General features: G+C 53.8%; 1 protein-coding gene across 1 annotated transcript in view; it reads right to left on the bottom strand.

Annotated features, from left to right (window-relative positions):
• Positions 1-1,304: 1,304 nt before the first annotated feature.
• KHDRBS3 (KH RNA binding domain containing, signal transduction associated 3) overlaps positions 1,305-17,689 on the bottom strand; it is a 47,500-nt gene continuing 31,115 nt past the window's right edge. The window contains exons 5-9 of the mRNA XM_084864741.1: positions 17,118-17,257; positions 14,664-14,859; positions 9,108-9,190; positions 2,130-2,188; positions 1,305-1,962 (exon numbers count right to left, since the gene is read on the bottom strand). Coding sequence (XP_084720867.1) covers positions 1,871-1,962; positions 2,130-2,188; positions 9,108-9,190; positions 14,664-14,859; positions 17,118-17,257 — 570 coding nt within the window. The 3' untranslated portion in view covers positions 1,305-1,870. The remainder of the gene's footprint in view (positions 1,963-2,129; positions 2,189-9,107; positions 9,191-14,663; positions 14,860-17,117; positions 17,258-17,689) is intronic.

Here is a 17,689-nt window from a genome sequence, read left to right as displayed (position 1 = left end):
TGCCTCCTGCACGCTCCACACTGGGGATGAAGCCCGCAACCGGGCATGTGCTCTGACCAGGAATCCAACCATTCATGAGTTGAGGCTCAATCACTGAGCCACGCCGGCCAGGCGAGGCTGTCACATTTCTGTCGGAGGAAGGAACTGAGGGCTTCCACACTGTGATGGCCTCATAAACAAAGCTGGGCCGGTCTGGCTTGTTCACATTCCGAAGTTTCATCTCTGCCTGGACCAGTCAACCTGCTGCAAGCGCCAGCGCTGGAGAGAGGCCCCAGCGAGGGCACCTCCTGTGCGACTAGTGAGCGTGAAGTTGCCTTCATCTTCCGGGCACATCACAGCCGCGGGCACAGAGAGCGCTCACCTGCTCTGCGCTGGGGCCCCAGCCGGTCTTTCGACTTCACATCACGGCCATGTCTCCTGACAAAAAGAGAACACCTTTTCAGTCAGACAGAAGGAGAGCCCTCAAGAAATTTTAATAAAACTTAAACGCTTCACAAGCTACAATTTTAAAGACAACTTATGCCAAAAGATTAAAGAGTAACTTTATGAAATATGTGTGTTAAGTAGTGCCCTCAAGGACTAACCAAAGAATGTATTACAAACAACTAGTTATGACGTTTTTACATTTGTTTAATAGGGTGGTAATCGGCCCCAATGACACTGGCTACGCTAGGGCTTTTTAGATGACTAAGACGAATTAAACTTTTTTAAATGAGCATTTAGGTGAGCTGGCCACCCTGGTGGGTTTCTAGGGAAACTCCCTGCTTTTAGTCTTTCCGTTAAAGGTAACTTAAGTGAGATTAAAACCTTATTGGATTTATTTACCTTTGGCAACGAAGACCGTTTAAGGGCTACACACATCCTTGGCCTTGGCGCGGGCGACCCCGTTTAGTCAGTGTCTTTAAAAGCGTGGGCTCTATGGCTTCCGGCATGGGGCGAGGGGCGCATAAAGGCACCAAAATTCTCATTAAAAAAAAGAAAAATCCAAAGTGGCGCTAGTGAGAAAACGCCCGACAAGATGAAGACGGATCACCTCCTGCTCCCGATGCTCAGTCCTTCGTTTAAAACCAGCGTTTACGCGAGCTCTGGCCCGGACTCTCTACACAGCGGTTAGGTCTACCTACGTGAGTGGCCCTAGCATGGCGTGGTCCATTTTATACCGTTTTTAAAAGAAGTTGTGCGGTGTTTAGTGTGGCCCTCTTATGACGAGCATCATTAGGTGAGTTCTCTCCCTGTTTACGGCTATTTATGAGGGCCTTTTTAGGTCAGAAAAAGCATGAAACTTTTAGCTCACACACACGGGAACATTTCTTTCAAAAGTTTATTTAGCATCAAGCAAGAGGAAAGTTTGCTTAACACTACAGAACATTTCAAGACTGGCGTTACAAAAAGACCACAGTATTGCACTTGTTGTTGGCTTCCCTTTTTATGTAAGGGGGAAAAATAAAAATAAAAAACTGGCATATGGCTGACAGAGAAAATAACTAAACTCTATGGAAACCTTTACAATGAAAGGCGAGGCGTATGTTAAAGGATGGATTAACATGTTTATAAACCTATTTTTTGTTTGTTTAACGCTAGTTAACCAAAGGTGTGCGTGTGTGTGTTTTTTTTCTTTTCGTTTTGATGGCCTATTTTCTTGTTTCATATACAGATTGGAAATAACAAAATTTTACATATCTTTTTTATTTTTTTTTTCTCTTTCTTCCCAGGTTGGTGTCTCCACAAAGCAGTGTTAAGTTCCATCCGTTCCGGTTTTTAGGCATTTTGATTTATTTAAAAAGGGGGTTGTTCATAGAAAAAATTACTTTGCACAGTTTACAGGGCGGGTGGAGGTGGGCTAGTTCACAACATCGGAGAGTCAGTGCCGTCAGTAGCGGCCATACGGCTGGTCCCGGTAGACGCCCTTCGCCGTCCGCGTCGAGGGGGCCTTGTGTCTTGAGTTTGTCCACTCCTCTTGCCCTGAAACCAGCAGACGAACCACAGTTAGACCGCCTGCCACCGGGGCCGCAGGCCTCATCCTGCAGGATCTGACTCGCCCAGCGCCCACTGCAATATCACAGTGGAGATACATGGCCTGACCTACCCAGGAGACTCACTGAGGAAAAAATGGCAGCGGACTCACTCACCGTAGGAATCGAACGTCTCGTCGCTGAGCCCGTGTCCGTAGTCATAGTAGTCAGCGCCGCTGCGGAGACAGACAGAGGGAGAGATGAGTGCGGGGGCTGTGGGTATAAATCGCACCCCGTGAAGCGGTCCACACAGAGACACACAGAGACAGCCTAACGCACAGGCTGGCGACAGAGACCCCCTCCCACGGAGGCCGCAGGCTTCAGGGTGACCAAAGGCCCCGACCTGAACACGTGACAAACGTGCAGGTCTCCTGCAGACGGAGCAGGACTTCCCTTCCTCTGCGGCCTCGCCCGCCGGACGGCTCAGCTGTGCGAGCCGCGGGGACGGCCTCCTCCCACAGGCACCACTCGACCAGTCTCTTAGAAACTCAGCACTCTGCCCGGCGGCGTGGCTCAGTGGGTGTGCGTGGACCCATGAACCAAGAGGTCGCCGGTTCGATTCCCGATTGGGGTACATGACCCGGGACGCAGGCTGGATCCCCAGGGTGGGGCGTGCAGGAGGCAGCCGATGGATGGTTGTCTCTCATCATTGGCATTTCCACCCTCTCTCCCTCTCCCTTCCTCTCTGACATCAACTTTTAAAAAACATAAAAAGAGACTCAGCACCAAGTCAAGAGAACCACAGCCTGCTTGTCAGAGGCCAGAAGCCCCAGCTTGATGGCCCCGAGACAGATCAACCCTGACTTCCTGGGAGACTGATCTTCGTTGCACAAATAGGATGAGAGCAGCCCCTTCACCAAAGTCAAAGTGACGCCTTCCCTGGACAGGCCCCACTGCTCGCCGGGGAGCTGTCAGCGGCCAGCCCGTCCTCAGCCGCCTTCCAGTGTCCTTCACCGAGGAGCGGGCGGTAACGGCTCCGGTCGGCGGGCACCGCGCTCCCGCACAGCTCAGCCCGGAGCAGCGTGCGGACGGACGGCTCTGCCCTGAGCGGGAGGACAGAGGGGCGTCACGTGGCCCGGCCGCGGTTTGCTGATAAGACACTCTCCGTCCTGACAAGGGAAAACTTCCAGCTGACGTTTCCCGTCATTCTGCCCGGTTTCTGATGATTTGCTGCGAGACTGTCATCACGCCAGGAGCTGCGCCCCGCACGCCTGTCAGCCCGTCGGGACGGCTCCCCCCACGTTTCATTCCAGGGACCTCGGGGGTCTGTTAACCAAGGACGTGTCCTATTTCCCAAGGACACGCTGCAGACCCCGCCGTGGCGAAGATGGTGGAAAGCACACCCACCTCCTCACCTAGGCTCACAGCTGTTAGTGCTGATCGGAGGCGAGAAAGCACAGCCGGCCGCATACACCTCAACTCCATCGCGAGGTCAAGGTCAAGGGCGCCCCTCCCTCCACAGGTCAAGAGTGGGCTCCTCGCCAGGCGAGGCCGCGTCTCCTGCGTCTCCTGTCCTTCTCCACGTCCCCCCATGCCCGGGTCTGAGGAAGTCCACACGTTCGGCATAATTCCTGGCTCTCCCAGGGGCCCCGGTTCCCCATCAGAGTCAAGAAACATGCCGAGCATGGGGAGGAGACCAGGTTTACGGAGCAAACGGTGTCCCAGGACTGTCCACGTCTGCCCGGGCCTCCTCCCTCCACACGGTTCAAATTTATGCTCAAAGCATAGTTCAAATTGATTATTTGTTGGACCCATGAACCAACAAATTGTTGGTATTAATGGATTCACCTGGTTTGATGAGATCATAACACCCCACACCTTCCTGATCCCACCACAGGCAGAGCAGTGCCTTCTTTCCGAAGCGATCTGGCCTTCTAGTCGATGTTGATGGTTGACCTGGATCAACCCATAATTTTGTGCTTTTGGGATTCTCAACATAAATCCACCTTTCATCGCCAGTCACCATTCGATGCAAAAAAGACTTTCTTTCGTGCCGTTGAAGCAACATTTTCCTGATGACTTCTCGGTTTTGCGTTTGTCTCCTTCAGTTGAGGTGGCACCATTTTCCTTCAACACCTTTCCCATTGCTTGTAAACGCTCGGAAACTGTTTGCTGAGCAAAATGTTGCTTAAAAGGTTGCAGATGGGCCCTGGCCAGTATGGGTCCAGTGGTTGGGTGTCATCCCAGACATCAGGAAGCGGCGGGTTCGATTCCCGGTCAGGGCACATGCCCAGGTTGCAGGCTCTATCCCCTGTGGAGGGAGGTGCGTGCAGGAAGCAGCTCACAAGGTGTTTCTCTCTCTCTTTCTCTCTCCTCTCCTCTCCTCTCCTCTCCTCTCCTCTCCTCTCCTCTCCTCTCCTCTCCTCTCCCCTCCCCTCCCCTCCCCTCCCCTCCCCTCCCCTCCCCTCTTCTCTCTCTCTTCTCTCTCTCTCTCTCTCTCTCTCTCTCCCCCCCCCCTCTTTCCAAAATCAATTTTTAAAAAGGTTGCAGAAGGTTCTACATAATTTTTAAAAACTGTGGAATTTTTATGAGATTCTCAGAAAAAGGGAAAAGCACAAAGAAGAGTTTTGTTGGCAAGAGCCTCCCATTCGCTGTCCCTGTCTCTTCCCTGAACACAGCTGCCTCCCAGGCAGGGCCTCGGCGGCCCGGGGTCTCACAGCCACGCCCCGGGACTGAGCTGAGCGTCCGCGCAGAGCTAAGCGTGCTTTCCGTACACGGCCGCGCTGTCATTTTTAAGCAGGTTTCCTGTCTTACTGTAATCAGTTTGAAAGACAGGAGAGAATTAATAGTTAAGAATCGGGCTTTGGAGTCAAACAAACGTATTATCAGAATCTGGGCTCCCCGCACTTACTGTGCGCAAGCTTGGGCGAAGTTAATTCAATTTCCCGTAAAACGCTTTTAAAAATAAATCTCCAATAAGACCGTTGCGCGATTTAAATAAGATAGCGTACCACGTTATTAAGCTCTTACTCAAGGAGAGCTGTCATCCATCTCAGGAAAGCCAAGTTTTCGCTAAAGAAGCAGTATTTTGCCCAGAACGCATGCTTGGTGCTATGTAACCCTCTGTGCTTAGCAGGAGCGCCGGCCGCATCTTAGCGACTCACGTCTGACAACACGCAGGAACGGCTCCCTCCGGAGCGCGGGCTCCGCCACGTCATCCTCTTATTTAATGTTCGGGGAGGTGAGTCCTGCTTTGTCCACTCACGCCATCACTTAAACATGAGTTCCCTCGTGCCCTCGGCGAGCTCAAGGTCACATGCACGTGGCAGAGCTGGACCCAAAGGCAGAGGAAGGCCTGCCATTCCACTCTGGCTGCGGGGCAGCTCCTGGGGCGGCCACTCCAACAGCAAACCCATCCCTCAGGAGCACTCACTGCAGAGGACGGCTTCTTGTGAAGAAGCACCAGGGAACGGGTCCAAGTTTGTGACCGTTTTCCGGCAGAAGATGGTTTTTCAAAAGGTGCCGCCATGTGCCAACCACCCAGAGGCAAGTCGTTCCCCGTCAGTAGGTCCTGCTGCCCGACGCCCCCGAGCAGCTCCGGCTGTGCACCCGGGCTGGGCGCCCCCCGTCTTCCCCGATTCCCAGTGCCCCCTGGGACCCTCAGCCCCAGCAGCCCGCACCATGCCAGGCAGACTGCCCATAGTCCAGACTCATCCTGCGGCCACACCACAGCCTGCAGACGCCACCAAGCCCCCACCCCTCTCACCGACAGGACCCGCAGCGCAGGTCCCAGGACCCAGCGGGCTGCCCTGGAGCAGGGGCAGAGCAGGGACCCCTGGGCTTGCTCCGTCCTCGCAGCCGAGTCCATTCAGCCTCCCTGAGGCCTGCTTCCTCGGGGCCATGCCACCCGCCACTGCCCCATCCGTCCGGGACTTGCCGGAAGCGCCGTCTCCTTCTTCATCCACACGGCGGACCAGAGCACCTGTGCGGTCAGCGCGCTCCCCCAGACGCCGGGTCACAGGAACTGCACAGGACAGCCAGCTCCCTTCCCGGGGACAAGCCCAGGGCACCCTGACGCCAGTGTAACCCATCGATCACAAAACCCACGCTCTCCGCACCCCGGGGTTCCGGAGTCTGCACACTTCCCAGGCCTTCTCGGACCCCTGGCCCATACACACCGGGGTCTCAGTGGCACGTGCAGCTGTATTCGGTGCTTCTGGGCTTGGATAATCCACAAGGGACGCAGAGCAGGCGCCGGACCTGCCAGGTTCTCCAAGACGGGCAGCGATGATTCTAATCCCCTCTCTTCAGTCATCTGAAGTGTTTTCATGGAAATCACAGCGATGCAGGAGGATAGAGCTAAAGTAGGTACTTGAACGTCCGGTCAGACCCACAGCGCGGTGGGAAATTAGCTTGTCAGTGTTCCCCATCCAGACGCCAACGCCCCCATCACATGCTCACTCAGGTCCTTCCATGTGGGGGGGAGGTGCGGGGGGAGGGGGCAGGGGGTGGTTAGCACGTCTGTGAAACCCTTTTATTCCACTTTCTTTATGATCACTAGGGGAATCAAATATCTCCTCGGAGAACTTACCCTCTTCAGAAGCACAGACCAAAGTACCGTGATTTGTTAAAAATGAAAACTGTAGGTAAGTGTGAGCAGGGTCGGATTCACAGACAGAGCGGCATGATGGCTGTATGGAAGTGGGGCCATGATGACTCGACACGCAGAGAGCCAAGCTCACCGGCAGGCCTCCTCCCTCCGGCGCCTTTTCCGGTGTGAGAGCCCCCGAACCCCACTCTCTGAGCCCATTTCCAGCCGTCGGCCCCGCGCTCCGTTAACGAGAGCTGTCACGCCGTGAGCGGTGAGCGTCATCGGGGTCACAGATCAGACGGCCAACCGAAATGCACGCCGCTCGGCTTGGCGGGAAGGAGCACCTCGCCGAAGGGTTTGCCGGAGCAGAAACGACGATTTCTGGGAAGGCTCCGGTCCCGTAGGCGCAGGTCAGCGAAGGTGAAGGTTGTTCTCGCCTGCTTGTCCCCGTGTAGAGACCATCTCCACCCGCCTGGCAGGGACCGTGGCCTTGCCTGTCTCATTCAACCTTCAGGCCGCCCTCAGACACAGAACTACGTCACACCATCCACCAGCTGGGGCGTGCAGAGGCGGGGCCACTGCCCAAGGTCACCCCTGCAGTGAGCGTGCAAGTGGGATCAAAGCACAGGTCTGCAGATTCCCACCTCTATGGCGCGGATCCCCAGGCTTTTACACACACACACACACACACACACACACACACACACACACAGGTAAACGTTCATTTAGACACAGAGATAGGAAAAGTGAGCTGGGGAGAAGTGAGCCAGCTGGGCCGCGTGGGCTCAGGACCCAGGTTACAGCGGCAGAAGGGCCTCCGGAGCTCAGGAGAGAGAAAGCCAGTCTAGTGCCAGCCTGGGGGGAGGAAGAAGGAAGGAGAGCCGCAGGTGTGCTCCAGAGAGAGCCTCTGCACCACTTGTGTCTGTGCATCGCAAAGAAGGCTGTGGTTGAGCTGGTAACTGCCACTGTGCATGCGTGACGTGTGTCCTAAACCCTTAACAAGTGACAGCTCCTACACAGAAGGAAACATCAGAACAGAACGTTTGAAAGGCTGAGCAGGACCTGGCATTCCCTAATTCTTCCTGCATCTCGTGAGCTGACCTACCGACCCGAGGGCTTAGTAATCGTATACTCTGTGCCCTTCCTTCACCGATACTGCCACACACTCACCATCAAGCTGCTGGGCCCTCAGTGAGCCATGGATAAGCTCTTATCCAGAAGACACCCGTGTCAGCAGCACGGAGAGTATTAACAACCTCAGGGACACAGGCACCAGGCACCAGGCTTCCAATAAGTGAGTCTATTTTTAAAATTAATATATTTCTATTGATGTCAGAGAGGAAGGGAGAGGGAGAGGGAGAGCAAGAGAAACATCCACGATGAGAGAGAATCATCGATGGGCAGTCTCCTGTACGCCACGCACTGGAGATGGAGCCCACAACCCAGGCATGTGCCCAGACAGGTTCATAGGTCGATGCTCAACCATTGAGCCACACTGACTGGGTGAGACTTCCCCTACAAAAAAGGACCAGCTGACACAGTCTGAAGATACTAAACTGTTACAAATGATGTAAGAAAACAACCTGGAGCAAAATGGAAATACATTCTTAAATCACTGTCCACCTCGGTATCAGAATGAACCCGTCTGCGTCCAAACGTGAATGTACGCCCCATCAGGGTGACCACGTGGCCCCTGGTTTTAATGCTTCACCATGCCAGTGTGGTCTTTTGTGTTTGTCTACCTTTGTTCTCCACTTAGAATTTCAAATACAAAGCGAGAGGTTTCTAGGCATTTAGGAAAACATTCTGAACAGAATAAACACTGCTTTCAAATATCAAGGAGCAACCGGGCATGCCCTTGGAAGAGGACATTTGAAAGCTTTTTTTTTTTTATTTTTGCCTCCAAATAACATGCATTTCTGAATAAATGCTTCTTTAGAAAACGAATGGGAACCCACTCATTACTACCAGGAACCTGAGATTCTTAGAAGCCGGAAGGCGTCTGCTGCGGACGGAAATGTTCCGTGAACACAAACAAAACCTCTGCTCTCCCCCCGGCGCGGACAGAGCGGGTGCGGACACATTTCTCCGTGACCTGGGCCTCAGGACCTGAACAACCGGACTCCGCCGGCACTGCTCCTCCCCAGATTACACCACTTGGCTAAATTCTCAGAGTGAATAAAATACCAAGTTTTATCTCCCAAGCTGCATATTTTTTTAATTGATTTCAGAGAGGAAGGGAGAGGGAGAGAGAGACATCAACGAAGAGAGAGAATCATTAATCATCTGCCTCCTGCACGTCCCACCCTGGGGATGGAGCCCCCAACCCGGGCCTGTGCCCTGAGCAAGAATCCAACTATGATCTCCTGGTTCCTAGGTCAACACTGGACCCCTGAGCCATGCCCACCGGGCCCAACCCACATTGCTTTAAAGCTGCAGCCAGCGGCAGAGGAGGTACTGGTAGACGTGCTGGCTGGTCATCCCCATCCTCTCCCCAGCGCAGACCCGGGGGGAGGGGACGAGGAAGGCAGTGTGGGTTGCGGGTCCCAGAGGCGGGCTCTTACCTCTGGGCCGGGGTCCTGTAGCTGTTGTCATAGGAGTCGTAGTTCTGCTCGTCATACGCGGTGCCATAGCCGTCATCGTAGTCCTGCACGGAACGGGAGGGGGACAGAGACCGTCAGAGGGCGTCGGGAAGAGCGAGGCCTCCTGCGTGCTCTGCGCCTTCCCTCACGCAGCCAGCCCTTCGCCATCGGTCTGCTTAGAGGGCGAAGGGAGGTGTGACAGGGGCATCGATGGAAACCATGTGGCAAAGCCTCCAAACGCAAATGCAGAGAGAAGCTGGCCAAAGTGGCCGGAACCCACACTTTCCCGACGACGGGAGTGAGCCACGGCCTGCGGAGACCTAGGGAGCATTCACTTTTTTTTAAGGCTCCATCTTGGGTATGAACAGGGAGCTCTGTCATATTTTAACTTCCCACCCCTCGCTCCCAGCTCTGTGGGGATCTCACCATCCAACAGCCACCGTCACTATGGAAACCAGGAGGCTGGAGCCAATGGAGGGGGCGCAGCAGGGGGGAGCTGTATCAAAGCCCCATTCTCCAAGGGATGTCTTTCTGTGACATGACTTGGAGCTCATCCCGTGAAAACCCCCTCCTCTCCCGGGGAGTATGAAGAAAATGCTCAGAGGCCGTTATTTAAGGTTCCTGCTGCCTGTGGCGGTGGAAAAAAACCAGAGCCGACATAGGCGGCCAGGAAACAGCCGGGAACAGGTGTCCATGGGGGCTCGGGGAAGCTCTGATCCGTTTCTGGGAGTCTAGACGGCTGTGTGCACGCAGCGACAAGCACGTGCCCAGGAGCCCCGAGCGGGCCCTGAGCTCCCTCCGGGGCTGACCGCGAGGTTCGGCACAGGAAGGAGAGGCGACGCCAATGGCAGAGTCAGTGTAAGCTGGCTGGCTGGGTGGGTGTGGAAAACCCACTCTAACGGGCGCCCAGAGGAAGGGAGAAGGAGAGAGAGAGAAACAAGAACGGGGAGAGGGAACCTTTGATCGCTGCCTCCTGCATGCCCCCTGCTGGGGATTGAGCCGCAACATGGGCCAGTGCCCTGACCAGGAATGGAACCATGACCTCCTAGTTCATGGGTTGACACTCAACCACTGAGCCACACTGGCTGGGCTCCCAGAAGTCTTGATGATAGATCTTAGTTTCAAAAGCCCCACAGAACCAGTCTCCCGTCCCCGCTGAGCCCGCAGTGGGCCAGACACATCCGCCTCTGTCACTGCCCAGAAACGAGGGACACGGCCTCCCCTGCCCCTGGGGACAGGGCCCCGTCCTGCCTCCTCTTCCACACAGTCAGGGCACTGCCCTCTGGGGGCAAAGCCTGCCCAGCCCCAGGCCCGACCAGCATGGCTCTGGGGTTGAGCATCCACCTATGAACCAAGAGGTCACAGTTTGATTCCCAGTCAGGGCACAGGCCCGGGTTGCGGGCTCCATCCCCAGTGTGGGGTGTGCAGGAGGCAGCCGGTCCATGATTCTCTCTCATCATGGATGCTTCTATCTCTCTCCGTCTCCCTTCCTCTCTCTAAAATCAATTTTTTAAAAAAGAGGCATGCAGTAGTGTCTGATAAATGAATGAGTGAACGGGCGAACGAATCAAAAAACAAGTGGCAGGAAAGAGAGCAACAGCTTCTTCGAACGAATGCACATCGAGGGGACGCTGTGCCATGGACGGCCGTGTTCGGAAAGAGTGTCCCTTCCGACCAGCCCTTCCTGAACTCCTCTGCCACACGCTGCCCACCGTGCTCAGGCTCCTGCTCCAGCAGGAAGTTCCCCTTTAAGACGCCGGGTTCTATTTCTGCACATCAGAGCGACATCATTAACAACAGTGGACGAGAAAGAAAAATAGAGGAATACACGTCCCTGCCTCGTTAACAAAGACTCGCTCATGTTTTGCATCAGCTACACCTCTGGGCTGTTCTCGTCGATGAAGGTGTCTAAATGCTATTTCACCCACAGGGCGACCTGGCCACGGGGTCGGTGCCGGGGCGTCAGCAAGGGACACCTGTGCCACCCCCTGCCATTCCGACCCGCACACGCCGGACAGCGGGCAGGCAGGCCTTTGAAAAGAAGAGCTTTTCCAGCATAAAGGAAACAGCGTGACGTTTAATTCTATTTCTGTCCCGGGCAAAAGCAAGCACAGCCTCTCAGCTGGGAAAAACCATTTTACACAGACAGGAGGATTGACAAAAGACGGCGATTTTAAAAAATAAGGGTTCGGCTCTGGGTCCTTTTAAAAAAGACAATTATCCTGGGAAAGCCTCACCTTCATCAGGGAGATGTCTGATCATGGCAAAAGGCACCACGTTTTCAGGGGTAATGCAGCGCTCACCGCTCACGTAGAGCCGGTTTCACAGCGGCTGCTCTGAGTTTATCCAACAAACAGATTAGCTCCTTGGCCTTGGAGACATCCGTTTCTCTCGGGGCTTGGAGTCATAATGTCCTCATTGAGTGTCACCCATGACCATGAACACATCACACCATGTCACCACGTTCTCTCATCATTAAAGACAAATCACACTATTGCTGATCATTCTAAGTAATAATGAAAGCACACGTCCATTCCTTATTGCATATGTTGGACGCTGTGGACAAAGAGGCATGACCGCTGCCATCAACCCTGTGACTGTCATGGGGACCAGAAGACGGGAAGGCATGACCACTCGGCTGCAAGGTGAGCACCTGCCCGGACGTGTGCACACGGAGTCGGACCCCAGAGAAGGACCGCCCACAAGACGCAGAGGCCATGGATGGGGTTCCAGGACGGGACTCGGCTGCCTGGCTTCCTCGATGTGACCCACGTGAAGTCAAGGATGGCGTTCTGTGCTGCTGACCTAATGCTCCCGAGAACGGTAACACCAAGAGTCGGGTTCTTGAGGAAAACCCAGGGCTCTCCGCGTCCCCTGGGGGGCGCTCCACACCCATCACTGCAGCTCAGCTCGAGCGCAGCCACGGCCACGGGGCCGCCTGGGGGGGACCAGCCCGGCCGGGAAAGCAGGGTCTCCCTGTCTCAGGGACACCGACCGCCCAGCCCGCCCTCCCTTCCTGAGCCACTTTTTGGGGTTGTTTTGTTTAAAGTCAGGAGGGAAAAAATAAACTCCTCCATATTCATAGATTTAAATCTGAAATGACTTCCTCAAGTCTTGGGTTTCTAAAATAGGTCAATCTTTCACACGTTCAGAGAAGACATCGGCGTGTGAAGCTCCTGACAGACATTTCGAGTAAATTGCCTGCGACTCTGATTCTTGCTTCTGGTAAAATGAATATTTAAAAAAATAAATAAATAAAACAAAAAATCACAGAACCTTCCTCTTTTTGTCAGAAATAAAAAGGTGTCCCTAGGCTTTTCAATTCACATCTAAAAACGCATTTTCATAAATAACCTTTTCACAATCTGCACTCTGTTTTAATTTGTCGCCATGGACGACAAGGTAATGGGAGCAGCTGGGAGGTTAGGGAACTGTCACAGAGCGAAGCCGGCACCACTGCCGGGAGGTTCCGCCCTCGCTGCGGCCTCCTCAGCGCCGAGTCCCCAAACGGGTCCGGTAATTAAACCTTCAGGGGAGCTCTCCAGAGAACGGGGAGCATCACGTCACAGAATCTTCCCACAGAATCCAGGTTAAAGAACTGCATGTGCCCTGCCGGCGTGGCTCAGTGGCTGAGGGCCAACCTGCGAACCAGGAGGTCACAGTTCGATTCCTAGTCAGGGCACAGGCCCCGTTTGAGGACTTGATCCCCAGTGTGGGGTGTGCAGGAGGCAGCTGATCAATAGTTCTCTCCCATTATTGATGTCTCTCTCTCCCTTTCTCTCTGAAATCAATAATATATATATTTAAAAAGAACTGCATGTACATTTAATACACACACACACACTTTAACACTCAATTCTCACTCCTTTTCAGGCTTAACTGATTTGAAATAATGGGTGAAGTCAGACTAAGTTTGGAACAAAGAAAATTTATCCCAATGTGCAACATAACTTTTTTTTTAATGGTATACATTAAAGATAGAGTTATGGTACAAAACGGGCAACGGCGGACGAGTTGAGGGTGCAACCAAACAAGTGGGTTCTCGATGTTTGCTTGTTTCTGCTCTGAACTTTATCATTTCCTTCCTCCTGCTCACGTTCGGCTTTGTTTGCTGTTCTCTTTCAAGTGTAAAGTCAGGTTATTTGAGATTCTTCCAGTGTCTTGAGGGAGGCCTCTGCTGCTCTGAATTTCCCTCTCAGGACCCTCTCCCTGTGTCCCACAGCTTTCCCAGAGGGAGAGGGAGGAGAGAGGAGGAAGAAGGGCAAAGGGGGGACACACAGTGGTGGAAGGAGACACGACGTGGGGTGAACACACAACACAATGTACAGGTGGTGTGTTACAGAACTGTACACCTGAAACCTACTGTTATTAGCCAATGCCACCCCAACGCATTCAATTAAAAGCAAATACAGAGCAAAACATGAAGACCTATTGGGTCTTGCATCTCAGCCCTGCCACTGCCTCCCTCTCTGACGACAGTCACACGCTCTTCCTTTAAGACTTTCGGCTGCTGATGTGAAACACCGTCCACTGCTAGGTCCCTCCTTCAGGGCAAACCAGGCAGTGACAGCAAGGATTGAGGGGGTTTATTCTTCCTGCCCCCAGGTGCCTCTCAGGGTTCTATTTTCTTCGTTGTCTATTCAGCCAGCCTACAGACCCACCAGGGAATGACTGAATGGGGAACGAGAAAACCTGGTTTGCATGAATTAAGAAAACGGTGAGTTTCTGTTTTCTTCCCTGAGAAGATCGTCGGTGAGGAATCCACACTGGGCAGCAGAGGGTAAGGGGAAGCGCTTCCGTGGAAAGACAGCCTGGTGCGTGCAGGCAGCGCTTTTTTGTTTGTTTGTTTGTTTGTTTTGTTTTTACTATGATTTTATTTTATTTATTTATTTTTATTAAATTATTATCTGTGTACATATCTTACCATTGCTCCCCCCATACATGCCCTCCCTCGCCAGAGTTTTGTGTCCATTGGTTGTACTTATATGCATGTATACAAGTCCTTCGGTTGATCTCTTATCTCCCCTTCCTCTCCCTACCCTCCCCGCTGTAATTTGACAGTCTGCTTGTTGCTTTACTGTCTCTGCATCTATCTTTTGGTTCATCAGTTTATAATGTTCTTTATTACCCATATGTGAGTGAGGTCATGTGGTGTTTCTCTTTCATTGACTGGCTTATCTCACTCAGCATGAGGTTCTCCAATCCCATCCAGGTGGCTCAGGCAGCGCTTTTTAAAGGACTGGGTTGCGAGGAGGGCCCCGAGGTGGAGCGTGGAGGGACGTCACGGGAGCATCCTATGAAAGCGCGGAGACGCGCGCCCTGAGCCTAATCCTGGACTCCAAGCCCACCACCCAAAGTCATCGTCAACGGCTGGGCCTTCAGCCAGTGGGTGAACAGGCCCCTCCTCCTTCAGTGTCTGTGCTTCTAGCATCGGGCACTCATGGGGCACGCACACACCCGGGGGGAGCAGGCAGGAAGGCGCGCGGGGAGAGGGGATGTGGCCGGTACATCGGAGCTGCTGTGCGCCGTGTCACTTACGTAATCGCCGTACGTGTCCTGCGTCGGGGGAGGCGGTGGAGGTCTGTACCCGGATGGGGGGACTCCTCTTGCTCTGGGGGTGAGAAGGCCTTGTCCCCGACTCACCAGCCCTCGGGTGGAGAGGACTCCCCTGGACGCCGACGCCCCTCGGGGGGCCACGACGCCAACAGGCCGGGCGGCGGCGCCTCCCCTGCCCCTGCAAGCGAGAGGGACAGGTTAGCGGTGTCCGTCCGTCACGTTCTCCATCGCCCCCGTCCCCCTGACGCCTCAGAGGAGCGCACGGTCCGGAAAAGAAAGGAGGAGCGATACATGAAGTAGCAAGTGATGCAAGAGAAGAAGGGCGTCCACAGAAAGGGGTCCTCCGGGCAGCGCAACCCGCACCGGAGAACGGGGAACACCAGAGACTCTCGATGTCGCCGAGAACCCAAAACTGCCCTAATCAATAAATCACGTGTGTTTTTTTTAAAACACACACACACACACACAGCAGCATTTACCGAGGCAACCAAAGAAGTGAAAGGAGATGTTTTGGCGCACGGCTAAGAAAATACGTACAGAAACCATGTCAAAAAAACAAAAACAAAAACAAAAAAGAAAAAAAAAAACACGAAACTCTGACGAGAGACATGAAAGGAGAAACAGTCCACACTCATGGTTGTACGAGTCCATGGTGCTACGCTGCCCACTCTTCCCGACTTGACGTGTGGACTCAGTGCAAGCCCCAGCCAAGTCCCAGCAAGCTCTTCTGTAGATGGACCCACATGTTCTAACGTACACCAGGAAAGATTAAAAAAATAACAATGATAAAACAGAAGTGACAATACACCGCTGAAGAAGGAAACTGTTGGAGGACTCCCAATGCCTGACTGCAGGACTCACGTAAAAGCCACCGCAATCCAGAGAGCGAGGACTGAAGGCGAGACTAGACACACAGACCGAGGGGCGAAAACAGAGCCCAGACACAGATCCACAGAGAGTCAGGGATCACCGACAAAGGAGCAAAGACAGGGGAACCATTTTCACAAACGCCCGTCCCTCTGGACTGCACGGAAAGACGCTGTGATTTCTAGCATGCCGTGCTCTTCCTCTACCTCGGGCACACGCCTAGAGAAGTCTTCAATGCGATCAGGAGAAAAACCCAGTTTCCACTTGCAGTGTGTCTAACCCTCCGGTGACATTTCAGTTCATCTGTGTGTATTCCAGCCACCTTATCGAATGCCCCTCCATGGCCATCCTACTATATGGGCCACAAAACAGTCACCATGACTTTTGGATATATAAATGCATGTCTTTCAACGTGGTGAAAGACAGGCAATTATACATCTGAGAAGTTCACAGTTCCTCCCCATCATCATGAACTCTGTTAGATCACCATGGGGCATACGGAGTCACACAGAGGTGTCTGCCACAGAACGTCAGGCAGGTCTTGTGACAGGTGTAGCTCCAGACACTTCTCTGTGAAGGTGCGTTGAAGACTCGTTCTCAAGGGAACGGCCGTGGGAATGGAGTCGAGCAGTAGGAGCACGGCTTTAAGTGATACCTTGAGGAGAGGAAGGCGTGATGCCGAATGACACGGGACCACAAACACCCCATCATACTACAAAGCACTCACTGAATGCTACAGCCAGGCTCCGGGCAGAGCAGCGCTGGGGACTGGGAACGGAAAAGGGCTGTCCAGTGAGATGTACAATGAAAACCTTTTGCTTGAAACATTTATCCACTTGGATAGGATCAGGTGCAGCGCTGCTCTCAATCAGGACACCGAAGAGCAGAAAGGTAACCCCGAGCAGAAGGCTTCATAAGCGGGCGGGTGGGTGGATGGATGTGGTTCTGATGGCTCCTTCTGTTTATGCATTTTCAGCGGAGTGACCAGGGCTTCTGGCTTTGAACCTCCAGCGCCAGACCTGCCCCCGGAGAGCTGAGTCCTCCCTCCGAGGCTGCCGCTGTCTTCCTATTCGGGTGGTCGGCACCTTTCCCCTTTGTGTGTGTGTGTGTATCCAACCAAAAAAGCAGGAAAGGTCTTTATCACTTCCCATGGGGGCTCCGGGGCTCCAGGACTCCGGCACTGGCTTCTCCCTCTCTCCTAACAACCGCAGCGATGACAGAGGAGCCGAGGGAGGCGTGGAGGTCCCTTCAGGTCCGATGACCAGGGACTGCCCAGCATCGATGGGCGTGAGACATTCCATGATGAGTGTGGGGGCCTCTCGAGTGATCAGAAGAGGAACCAGTCCAGAACGGGGCATTTAAAACATGAATCTAGTTTCATCTTAAAAGATCCTGACGACGGTGAATCCCAGCTGGAAGAGTGGTACAGCCAGGCCCGGAAGGACGGCAGCCACGGTAACAGGACACACTGATTGGCCGGGAGAGCTGCCTGGCTGAGTAACGGACATGGGGTGGCTGCACACACCGTGTTCTGACGACAGGAAACACAAGCCCGCGGCGATGGCCTACCTGGCTGCCGTGGGGGTCGGGGCGCCTCTGGTGCGCGAGGCGGACTTCCCTCGGACCGCGGGGGCGTCCGCGCCTTCGGAGCCGCCGTTCAGGTAGGTGAGCTCCTGCAGCTGCGCCTGGCGGATCTCGTCGTTGTAGTCCTGGGGAGGGAGACACAGCGTCACCACCGCGAAGAGGCGGGCGTGGTCAGGGCACCAAGCACACGGGTTTTAACAGATGTTTTTATTGATGTCAGAGAGGAAGGGAGAGGAGAGAGAGGCAGAAACATCAACGATGAGAGAGACTCATGAATTAGCTGCCCCCTGCACGCCCCACACTGGGGATCGAGCCTGCAACCCGGGCATGTGACCTGACTGGGAATCGAACCTTGACCTCCTAGTTCATAGGTGGAAGCTCAACCACTGAGCCACACTGGCCAGGCAGCAAATTTTTTTTTTTTTTAACAGAAATAAAGGGTTAGGAAAATAGTTGACGTCAAAATACAAGAGTTGAGTTGGTTAAAATGAAAATGCATCAGTAAATTTTAAAAAGTGGGAAAGCGCAGTACTGTTCCCCGAGGTAAACTTGTCTAC

This window comes from Pipistrellus hanaki (assembly GCF_964339955.1).
Source record: "Pipistrellus hanaki genome assembly, chromosome: 17".
In the NCBI taxonomy this organism is placed as follows: domain Eukaryota; kingdom Metazoa; phylum Chordata; class Mammalia; order Chiroptera; family Vespertilionidae; genus Pipistrellus; species Pipistrellus hanaki.
Note: the sequence above shows the minus strand (reverse complement) of the source record. Positions and strands in the feature narration are given on the sequence as shown.